Source organism: Arabidopsis lyrata (genome assembly GCF_000004255.2).
Source record: "Arabidopsis lyrata subsp. lyrata unplaced genomic scaffold ARALYscaffold_4, whole genome shotgun sequence".
Lineage (NCBI taxonomy): Eukaryota > Viridiplantae > Streptophyta > Magnoliopsida > Brassicales > Brassicaceae > Arabidopsis > Arabidopsis lyrata.
Window position 1 is genome coordinate 3,986,098 of NW_003302552.1, and position 12,121 is coordinate 3,998,218.

The 12,121-nt window shown below is 31.3% G+C and overlaps 2 protein-coding genes across 2 annotated transcripts; both read left to right on the forward strand.

Annotated features, from left to right (window-relative positions):
* The first annotated feature begins 5,185 nt into the window (after positions 1-5,185).
* Positions 5,186-5,997, forward strand: LOC9314906 (putative BTB/POZ domain-containing protein At2g40440). The gene is made up of 2 exons (XM_002878793.2): positions 5,186-5,323; positions 5,504-5,997. Exons 1-2 carry the CDS (start codon positions 5,186-5,188, stop codon positions 5,990-5,992), a joined length of 627 nt encoding a protein of 208 aa, XP_002878839.1. The 3' UTR covers positions 5,993-5,997.
* Positions 5,998-9,434: 3,437 nt separating this feature from the next.
* On the forward strand, positions 9,435-10,609 carry LOC9314907. The gene has a single exon (XM_002878794.2). The coding sequence runs from the start codon at positions 9,665-9,667 to the stop codon at positions 10,076-10,078; it is 414 nt and encodes a 137-aa protein (XP_002878840.1). The 5' UTR covers positions 9,435-9,664; the 3' UTR covers positions 10,079-10,609.
* The last annotated feature ends 1,512 nt before the right edge of the window (positions 10,610-12,121 follow it).

Consider the following 12,121-nt stretch of genomic DNA (forward strand, 5'->3'; position numbering starts at 1 on the left):
GAGGAAAGCAACGTTGGAGATGATCAAGAATTGTTTAATGCTCCTAGTTCCCCAAAACGTGGAGCTGACGAATTGTAGGTATGATCAAGTCAATGTTAAACTTTGAGTGGCAGATAATAATGACCTATCCCTTAACTAATGAGTAATGCACCAATTGTAGGCTTCTCCGGCTGATGAACCTACAATTGCTGGTCAGAGGAATGCTGGAGGGGCTATTGGCGTTGATGGCAACCTTAGTTCTACGCCTTCACCGTCTTCTGTAATCGTATACACTGTAAGTTACTTATATGTTAGTACAATAATTTCGTTCCTCATTAGTGTAACAGAGTAACAAAGTAAAAATTATGTATTCATCAGGTACTAAAAGAGTTGGGAACCTCTGTTGATGTAACTGCTGGTACCAATGTCATCGAGGTAACTGTGTTTATTAAATTAACTTATAATTTCTATACACATGATGTACGTACATAGGCGTTATTGCGTACATATAACTGATGGTGGTGTACGCTATTTCGATAAGGTTGAACCAATGGTGAAAGCAGATATCATTTTGGGAGGAGATAACGACACTATCGTTGATGAGGCTAAAACAACCGCATCTGCTCCTCAAAATCTTGTAAGTCTATATATGTTATTTACATATCATGCAATGATTTCAATCTAAGCTTTCTATTTGTTTGATTTAGTAACTCAATCTATTTTTCAGGAGGAAACAAAAAATGATTTTGATATGGGAGTAAGTGAGTCTCAAAAACCTGAGGATGTTGTCCCCGTAAAAGAGAAGAAATCTGTTAAACGAAGAGTTACTTTTGAGGATAAAGAGGATATAACCGCCTCTACCACGGAAAATCAAGTAAGTTATAGAGGCTGTTGTTAATAAATTTTTATACATATTCCTTTAAGGTATTAAATATGAATGTAAAATAATTTGACATTTGTTTTTGGTGTAGGAGGAACCCAAGAAGGATGCAGGTGTGGAAGGAAGTGTGGTCAAATTCCTGATGATTCCAAGGATGTCGAGATATTAATTGAGACGAAAGAATCATCATCAAACTCTGCGTTTTTGGTCAAGGCCGGAAATGAACTATACAACCCATTAGAGAAGGTGAACGATGCAAAATTCCAGCTTTTAACTGATATCATCAATGGACCAGATGTGTAAGAATCTCTAACTTTATTATCTATCATATACTCTTTCTTTTCACTTTAAATGCAAATCATGTATTTAACTATATTTTGTTTGCTCCGACGTTCAGGGTCCACACAGTTTTTGGATTACGAAAACTAGAGAACCGGTTTTTCGCCACCCTTGCAAAACCTGGTGAATGGGTTCAATCTAATGTACGTATTGTTGGTATACGTCCACATTTGTTGATATACGTACACATGTATTGATATATGTACACGTTATATGCTCATTATACGGTTATTATATTTTATACGTACACAACATCATAGTCGTGTTTACATTTTCAGCACTTGGAAATAATCGCCCTCATGATGTGGCACAAGAATGGAGAACATATGAGGAAAAGTCGGGCAATTGTTTTGGATTCATTACTCACGTACGATCTCTCACGGCGTGCAAATGAATTCAGTCGGTGTAAAAAAAAAGGAGAGTTTCAAATGGGGTGAACTGCTCTACAAAATTGCAAATGGTGAACGCATTAACCGTCAACCTATGCTCAAGTGGCTAAAGGACATCGACGTCCTTTACGTCCCTTTGAACTGGTCACAAGAGCATTGGGTTGGTCTCAGCATCGACCTCAAGATGTGGCATGTCACTATCTATGACCCCCTCGTAAAGGAAGGATTATTTCTTAGTTTATTTGAAATAAAAAATGTTAAGAATAATCTTTTATATAATTAAAGATAACAAACATAGAAAGCTAAATTAGGGAAACGTAAAAAAATATTGTAATTGTTAATTGAAAAAGTATAGTTATTTTTAGGCCTAGGCATCAAAATCGAAACTGAAGAATTTAACCGAACCGAAACGAAAAAAAGAGTTTCAAATCGATTATGGATACCACTAATTATATGAATGGATCTCAGTCACCCTATCCACGGTTATCGGTTCAATTATTATCCAATACTAGGTTATAACCCCCGCTACGCGGGGGTTTAGTTTTATTGATTGTTTAATATATTTTTGGGTTTAGTATTCAATTAATTACAATAATGTTTCATTTTTAAAATTCTTTTTAGCATAAATGTTGTTTTATTCATATATTTAGTATCATTTATGTTGGTTAAAAATTTGTTTTAATAAAAGAAAATCTTATAGGATAAAACTTGGTATAAAACATATTACAAATATGATGTGTCATATTTTACTCAAGTATATAAAAAAGGACTTCAAAATTTTAGTAATTAAAATGATCTAATATCCGAAAATCAAACTTGAAACATGAAAAATTACCAATCAACATTTAAATGAAAATAAACAAATGAATAAACTTACACATGTTATATATATATATATATATATATATATATATTATATACCTTTTTATTTTTATTTTTTTTCACATACCTCTGGATTGATTATTCAATTCAAATTTTTTATTTATTTATTCCAGTTATAAAATTTCTATTTTTCTTGCTTCAATTTATTGCCATGCTTTCAATTTTATAAATAATTTATTTTAAATAACAAACCGAATCAAGCCAAACCGAATTATGGACCGAAATGAGTTTGATTAGAGAGTTGATGTTTTATTAAAATCGAAATAACCGAATCAAATTTAACTCGACATACCCCTAATTGTGATTAAAAAGGGATATTGACAAATTTGGTGAGACTAATAGTGATATTATTTTATATATTCTAATAAATTTTTTTTTACATTTTTCTTTTTTGCATATATATTTTTTTTAAGTTTACATTTTTCTTGTTACCATAGATATTGTTTTTTTTTTTTAACTTTTTTCTAAAGTATCTTAATTTTCTATTATAGATTTCAATAACAGAATTTTCATTTTTTGTTTTCCCATATGTTTTTTTTCATGTTTACATTTTTCTTGTTTCAATATAAATATTGTCTTGTCCTTTTAATAAGTATCTTAATATAGAAAATTATTAGAATCTAAAATTGCTAATTACCGAGATGGCTAATCATGATTAGTATTTTAAAATTTTGTGGACAGTTTCAGAAGCTTATAGCTTCGAATTTTATGTAGTATAGAAGCTAGTGGTTTCGATTTAAGCTATGAAATTTTTATACTTTTTAGAGCTTCAAATTGATAAAATCATGGTCTCCAATAACTCCAAATTTATGAAGATCTTAAATTACTATTTACAAATACATAAACAAATAACATCAAACTTTGATAGATTTTTGAAAAATCTTAAATTGAATAACAATAGAATCTTCATAATATTTAAATCTACTCCTTCATACTTGTCTTCTTATTGATGATAAAAAGATACTCGAAAATAATACGAACAACTAAAAAAAAAAAACAGTCACCTGCCATCTTTAATATAATTGTCATCGTAATAGGTTAGATTGGCAAACAAACACGCCAAACTTTGGTTTCTGAAGAAGCATTGCATGGTTAAAAAGATAATTCAAAAACATAGAATTTAGATTAATCAAACGATAATAATATATAGAACCCTATATATAATTATATATTTTTTCCTTTTTTTTAAGAATTACCTTTTTGCTTCTCTTGTTTTTCTTCTTCAATATATAATTCTTTTAACTTTATTTATTTAAATTCTTTACTTTCTATATGCGAACCACTTTTCATGCATATATTTAACACAAAGAAATTAACAATATCCACACAAGGAAACAATTTGAAAGCCACATAAATTTTAGGATCAATAATACCTTGTAATTTCTTTAAAAGTCACAATTGAATGAACCTACACTCGATTCATTAGTGTAACCTGAAATACAAATCAAACAGTCTAAAATCAGTAAAATTAAACTATTTGTTAATATTTCATAGAAAAATAAATAAAAAAATCTGTAGCACGAGAAAAAAATAATCAAAGCCGCATAATAGTAAATTCGTTTGAAACTAAATACTAAGTGTGTGGTGGAGGTTCAGTATTTATAGTTTAATGTCCAGGACAAACCGTCATAATTACCTTATGTAATTTTACATTTCTTAATTAGAAAATTTCTAAATAAAAGTATATTCGCTGCATAATAATATTCAAATCTATACTTTACATTTTTCTTATTTTTATATTTTGTTATTTCAAAAATTCACATTTTTCTTCTTTCCATAGATTGTTATTCATTTCCTTTTTATTAATATTTAATTATAGAAAATATTAGAATTTAAAAATGTTAATTAACATGGTATATAAAAATGTTAACCGACGAAGTGGCTATTCGCGATTGGTCGTTTAAAATCGTATGTGGACGGCCGTAGAAGCTTATGGCCTCGACTTTTATATAGTATAGATTCATGGATACCCGAATGGAACCAAAAATGTTTGATCAACCCTCTACAAACCTAGAACTAAGCCCAATACATGTTGACCCAATCTTTAACTCAACCTATTTTCGGTACAATACATTTTTGTCTCAATAGTCAATAGATGAATTTTTGTAAACTTTTGAGTATTTTGGATAAGTAAGTAGAACTGAACCGATTATCATTGGAGTTCGGTTATTTAACGGTTCTTTTTCTAAGTATTCCAACCAAACCCAACTGACAAGTAACCTAACCAATTTTTTTTGCTCCCTTATGCATCCTAAGGGGCTGGAAATGAAGAACCGAACTGAATGGAACCGAAGAATCGGACACCTAGCCCTAGTTATTTTCCTACGAAACTGTCTAGCATATAGAATATTACTTTGTGTCAAAGCTTTATAATCAATAAATATTCAGATGTTAAGAAAACAACTAAACGTACAAGTGTAAATACTTGGTCAAAAGATAAATATATAGCAAAATATTCCATTGAACAATCAACTTATATTTTCAAAAATACTTCGGAAACATCCATTTGGTTCATAGAATTCGGATTCTAAACAGAGAAGGGTGACTGAAAGTTGGGACTTGGGACTTTATGTTTTATCATTAATTTTCTCCTCCATTTCGTAAGTCTTGGGAAACAAAGAAAGTAAAAACAAGGGTAATTTTGACGGTCGTTTATGGAGTTTTCTCTATATAACTCACCACCGTTTACTAAATCACAGTCCAAGTCATAGCTATTATGGCACCGCAGAGCAACCTAGAAACTTTCTTGGGTGGATTTGCAAAGATCTTAGGTGAACAATGGCAAGTCGATCTACTGCTCAAGGCAGGGGACACTAAAGAGGGTGAAGCTATCTCCGCCCACAAACTTGTTATGGTCTCTAAATTTTTTCTACCTCTTTTCTCTTTTCTATTAATCATCACCTGACTTAAGAAACAATTTTGGAAATGCTTCAATAATAACAAGATTAACTTTAGAAATGATTATGTTAGTCTTGGATCTTACTCTTGAAATGCTTTCCACTATTTATTGTTATAATTCTTCAAATGTTAATAGGCAGCAAGATCAGAGGTGATTAAGAAGATTCTTGAATTCGACAAGTTCAAGGCTTCGGATGGGAAGATCGAGACAGTAACTCTCTCTGAGCTTAAACAAGAAGAATTGGAGGCTTTAGTTGAGTTCATCTACAACAACCGATCCATGCTTTCTGAAAAAGAGAAGAAGCATGTTCAATCACTTTATAAAGCAGCAGACAAATATGAGATTCCGCATTTGCGGGATCTATGTAGAAACGAGCTTATTGCATCTCTTAACTCATCGAATGTTTTTAACATCTTCGAGTTGTCCGTTATTCCTATCGACAGTACCCTGTACGACTATGCTGTCAAATTTATCATAAGGAATTTGAGGACGATGTGTGACTCTGCTGAGTTTAAGGTTTTTGTGAGCAGGAATCCAGATCTTTCCGTTGAGATAATGAAGGCTTCTATGACTCGGAGGTGGAATGGTCAGTTTTGTGATGCAGCTTTCGTTTCATTTGGATAAACTAAAAGTTTGTTTGATCATAATAAAAAAAAAAACCTAGATTTTACAAATTTAAGTGCATTTCATTTTAACATCGGTACTATTCTCGAATAAACGATCCTGTTGAAGAAAGCTAGGGATTGGGATTATTAAAATTTATTTAATCGTAAATCAATTCCTAAATCTTTACTTAACGTTACTTTAATTTGTTAGCAAAATGTAGGTGTGTTACTTTGGTAGTGATAAGTTCAACGTGATATATTAATTCACAGTGAAATAAAACCACAGGTGGAGGTTCTTATTTTTTTATTACAAAGATTCATAATCCCAAAAATGATTAAGGACTTAAGATTCTTTTAAGTTTCACTAATTAGGTCAATGTAAGATTCGTCCAAATTATTATATTTCGTGTTATATTTAGCGTTAAAAAATTTCGTTTGTATGGTTATAGTAATCGATATGGTAAATGGTGTATCTTAAGCTACGATAAAGAGTGGTTGATCCGGAAAACGATACTGACACAAAAGGGATCGTTGTTTCTCAAAGGAATACCGAGTCTCTTGTCTTATTGACTTAGAGAGACTCGACGGGAATACCCAAAGAAACAAGGAATAAACGAGAATAAATCTATTTTCTTGTTGACTCAAAAACCAAGACTTAACGATACATGAATAATAGTACAAATTAGGCCTGGGCACGAAGCGGATATCTAGAAATTTTGTGATATTTGATATTTGATTCGTCTTAACCGAATACTCGATTTTGTGATTTGCTTTGATTCGGAAATTTTCGGATATCCGGAAATTCGAATATCCGGATTTTTTTGTGATATTTGCGAATATCCGGAAATTCGAATATCCAGATTTTTTTGTGATATTTGCGGATATCCGCTATACATCTAAATGTTTAAAAAAAAACCGTAAACTATATAAAATAACAAAATATCAGATATCAAAGTTCTTGTTTGATATGCTTTCAAAATATATTCCAAAAAACAAACGTAACCATTGTTGATATCATCGATCAAGAACTTGCCATCAAACTAATTCCCAAGCCCAAAAGATACAAATACACAAACTATATTATGATATATATATATAATATATATTCTAATATATATAGGAAAATACGGATCGAAGCGGATATCCAACTTTTTAAAAAACAGTATTTGGTATTTGGTTCGGTTTTAACGAATATTATATTTTTCTATTTACTTTGCTTCAAAATTTTACGGATATTCGGGTTTTTCGAATCAAATCAAATCGAATACCGAATCAAAGCGGATCGAACGAATATTTTGCCCAGGCCTAGTACAAATACTACTCTTAAATGAAAACCCTAATTGTCTAAGCTTGGAGACAAAGCAATCTATTAGCCGATATATAAACATAAAGTAAACGATATGAATCAAAAGCCCAACAATAATGAAAAAATAAACGAAAATGAAAAAGTCCCATATTAAAAGAATCATAGCTGTCACTACATCAATAAAATAGTTCATATGTAAATTTTTGCCCAAAAAAAATGTAAATTTTTGCGATAGAGATAGTTCGTATTTTTTGTCGTTAAAATCAGAAATAGACATAGAATTTTACTAGATTGAAGATTGAAAGCTATTTTTATTTTTTTGATAGTTGATATTTTATTTTATAATTCATTTGATTTAATGATTTATAAAAGATTATATAATAGGAGGTGGAATCAGAAATCAAAATATTTTTAAAACCATTGACTCATTGAGTGATAAATACTACTATACGTGTTATTATATTTATGATAGTGATTTTCTCTTAATAAGATCTCTTATTGTGACAACTATAGATCGAATCCAATAAATATAAAATTGAAGAGTCTAATTGGATGATAGCTAGATGATATATTAGCTAGAAATAAATAGCTGAAACATATTTACTCTTAAATTTTGAAAAAAGTTACCAATTAAAAGAAAAAAAATATTTTTTCTTTCTATTCTCGCTATTTGCTGTTGCATAAAAAAAGATAAAGCATTGAGTTTTTAATCTATCATAAAAGTTTATAATACGAATTTTAACTTATAAGGGTTTACAATAATTTTAATGTTTATGCTACCTAAAAAATTTATGCTATCTAAAAGTTTATGCTACCTAAAAGTTTATTACGAGGAGTTCCTCTATTTTTATAATTTTAAAATTTTAATATATGTGACCGGGAATGGGTTTCGGTGTTTTGTAGAAGGGTACTAGAAAGAGAGTGATCGATTTTCCGGGATATGATGGTTTTGTTTTAGACCAAATAATGGAACGCAAGATATGGGAGCTGCAAATCTTCGAAGAAGCTTAACCTCACTTCACACAAAGGTCGAAGCATTAATTTGGGCGATGAGATGTATGATCGGCCAAGACAAGAGAGAAGTAGCTTTCCTTACAGACTGCTCCGATCTGGTGAAGATGGTGTCTTCCCCGCACGAGTGGCCAGCGTTTGCAACATACCTAGATGCGATTCAGAGTGACAAGGAAGAGTTCGACGTATTTTCTTTATCTTTAGTTTCTCGAAATGCAAATGTGAAAACGGATAACCTGGGTCGAACTGTTCGTATCCAGCCGCATCTAATCACCTATGTAAACAATTTTCCCCAATAATGGTTTGCTTGAGCCAATCTAATATAACTGTTGACAAAAAAAAATGTATGCGACCGTAAAAACGGTTACAATTAACGTATAAGAATTATATTACGTATTATTTTTAACTTCATAAAATTAATATGCATTTTTTTTAGATGAAAAATGAAACTGAAAAAATTGACGAATCGGAAAGTATTTTTTACAGAAAACCTTAATAATATTTTTTTCCTCCACTTTCGGTTCGATTGGTAACCAAAAGCTGTTAGCTGTTAGCTTTTCCAGAATAGTGCAAAGCTGTACGAGAAAGCTGTACAAAAATCTGAGAATAAAACTTTTAGTAACGCTTTTGGTAAAGCTTTTGTGATTGGTAACTGTCAAAACTGTATACTTTGTACTCCCTCTGTTTCAGAATATATGATGTTTTAGAGTTTTTATTTTGTTTCAAAATATATGATGTTTTGCACTTTCTATGCAGTTTTAAATGTATTTGATATTTTATGGCTGTTTGTATTCTACAGTCTTTTCTCTAATTGGTTGAATTTTTAAAACCAAATATTAAATGATAGTTTTAAAAAAGCAAAATAAATTTTCTTAAAATGTGTGATTTCAAACAAAACTTCATATATTTTGAAACAGAGGGAGTAACGCTTTGTATCGCTTTGTAAAATGGTACCAATCAATGCCTCCATCTTTTTCATTTCAGCTTTATTACTCCAACAATTACCAATCAGAAAAAAAAAAAAAATTCATTTATTTTTCTCTGGGTCCAAGGGAAAATAGTGAAAATACGTTTCGTTTAACGAGAGAGATGAACTTTTTAAACGAAATTAAAAATAAAAAATAAAGCGCGTGAGATACATACAGTTGTGGTACAAGTGAGAGACGTAGCTAAAAAAAACCAAACCACATTTCTGCCATCGAAGAAGACACGCTTACCTAACTAAACTAAACAAACAATCCTGTATAAAAAATCTCTCTTCCTCCACTCTCTCAAAAATATCTCCCATTTACAGTTATACCCTTCTCCTTCCCAATTCTCTCATTTTCCTCCCAACATTTCATTTCCCTTCCCTTCTAGATCTCAGATATCACCATGGGAGTCACTGTTCTTCATCCTCATGATTGTTCTCATAAAAACTCGGTAACAAATCGCCGTCGCCGGAGTCCGCCACGTCATCGAACCCCGATCTCTCATCCTCCTCCGCCTCCTCTCAACAACACCAATCCGGTACGAATTCTGAAATGTGCCGAAGATATCACCGTTAAGATACCAATTGAAAAGCCAGATCTGAAACCTAACCGTCAAATCGGTTCAGATCCGGTTAAGATTTCGGATCCGATTAGAATTCCAAACCGGAAACTGATGCCGGCTTTGTTTTACGCTGGTCCAGTCACATCAACCTCTCCGCCGCCTAGCGAAGTCCCTTTACCGGCGTTCTTCGCTAAGAAAAACGTCTCCGATGCAACTAATGATCTCATCAGAATCCTGCGTTTGGATATCGCATGATTCATTTCTTTCTCCGATCATCTAAATCCACCTTAAACCGACGAAAATGTCCGGTTCTCCGATCATCCAAATCCACCTTAAACCAACGAAAATGTCCGGTTCTCCGATCGTTTAAACCGGTCCGATCTCGCATTCTCTGATCGTCGGGATTTAAAAGAGCTCTAGAGACATCTTTTGTTATGAAACGTTTTTTCGAATTCTTCTTTTATTTTTTCAAGGGGAAGATTCGAAGGAATCTTGTTAAACAAGTCTTTAGTTTCGCTTCTAGGGTTTAGTATGTAGTAATATGTGAATAGGCTTAAGCAGTTAAGCATTTCATTGTCTCTTTGTAGGTTCTCTTTTGAATAAAGTTTTGGCTTGTAATGTTTTTTTCTTAGAGTTTTCATAATAATAATCTGTTAAGTGTGATTTAGGTTTGAAGTAGAGAAATGTAATCTTCTAAGTATTTCTTATTGGAAATAGCTCTTTATGTGTTTGATATTTTCCTCTTGTTGATCATCATTTGAATTTTAATGAGATTTTTGTAGATTATACTGTGTGAGTTGGATTACAAAGAAAAGTAAAGTGGTTGCTAGTTATTGATTTAGTTTTTTTTTTTTGTGTGTGTGCGCAAAAACAAGAATGTAAGTTTGTGATCACCTTCATCTTCCAAATATTTTATGGTCATGCTTCATGCGGGATAAAGTACTGAGAATGAAGTGGGTTTAGGATTTCAATTTCGTGATTGAACATTTTATGGATTTAACGATGTTTTAAAGAAATTGTTAATTGAATTGCATAATATAGGGTTTACATAGTTTAAAAGTTGACCAATAAAATGAATTACTCTTTTTACTGGAAGATTTTCAAAAGTTTGTGAAGTTTCCAAGTTCGAACCAAAGCTTTTGTGAACATATGAAAAACTTTTGAATTTAATTTTTTGGACATTTTTTTAAAACCCAAACCGAAAAACTTATTATGGTCTTGTGAGACATGTCAAATTTATGAGAGATATATCTAGATTCGAGTACTGGGAAGAATGCACGGCTAAAAAAATACACAAGCAACATCTAAACGTAATTGGGCTACAATATCCAAGTGACAAAGCCCATTTAGGCCCAATAATACAGTTCTATAAATTCACTCAAAAAGAAAAAGTGAACTTGAAAGTTTTTTTTTTCCCACAGGCTTATCAATTCCTCTATGAATTTTAAAAAAATTTTATTTTTTACTTATGGATGACGGCTACAAGTAGAAAACCCAATAACAAAATCTTATAGAAAACTATTTTCATTCTCAAAGTAGATGTGTTTTTTTTTTCATTTCACTAGTTAAGTTTCTTGTTCTTTGGTAAATCTTTTGATGGTGAGGTTGAAGTTATGTTTTATTGATTTTTTGTTTTTATAGTCCATTTAGATTAAAATGTTTGTTTTTTGTATATATTTTACATGTGGAAATATTTATTTTATTGTAATTACTACTGGATTCATTTGACTAATAAAAAATGGTTACTGTTAGTAAATATAGAAGTCTGACCCAAGAAAACCCAATAAACGACGAGGACACTAAATGAGACCAACAAAAAAAAAATCTTGGAAGGGAAATAATTAGTAATGACGGTGACTGAATGGATATTTCCACAAAATTATGTCAATTTTGCTATTTCTCCGCGAAAGGTTTTATAATGCATGACACAAATCTTAAACAGAAAGGTAATTGTAACGCATTGAAACTTTTTTTTGTACTAAGTATTATCTTCAAGATTCCTAAAACACCAGCGTTGTAGGACAAACATCAAACGAACATCCCTTAATATCAAGAACGAATAGTGGATTACTCCGTCATTGCTTCTCTTGTACTCAAACTATAGGTTGGAGTGATCAAACGTCGTTGACTCGTTGGTGTGACGAATCCGTTATCTATATCGCTGAACATACTCCAGTTTGGTTGTACACAAGAGATATCAATATGTAAAATATCATATTTTGATTGTCTCTAGTCTCTACAATTTTTTTTTAATCAAAAATAAATATATGTTTTGTTTATTCAAATCTAGTAGTAATA

Bases quoted from the DNA above. Each gene is read 5' to 3' on its own strand.
- LOC9314906 (XM_002878793.2), top strand. From the start codon at position 5,186: ATGGCACCGCAGAGCAACCTAGAAACTTTCTTGGGTGGATTTGCAAAG. The intron at 5,324-5,503 runs GTCTCTAAATTT...AAATGTTAATAG, and splicing joins CCGCCCACAAACTTGTTATG to GCAGCAAGATCAGAGGTGAT.
- LOC9314907 (XM_002878794.2), top strand. From the start codon at position 9,665: ATGGGAGTCACTGTTCTTCATCCTCATGATTGTTCTCATAAAAACTCG.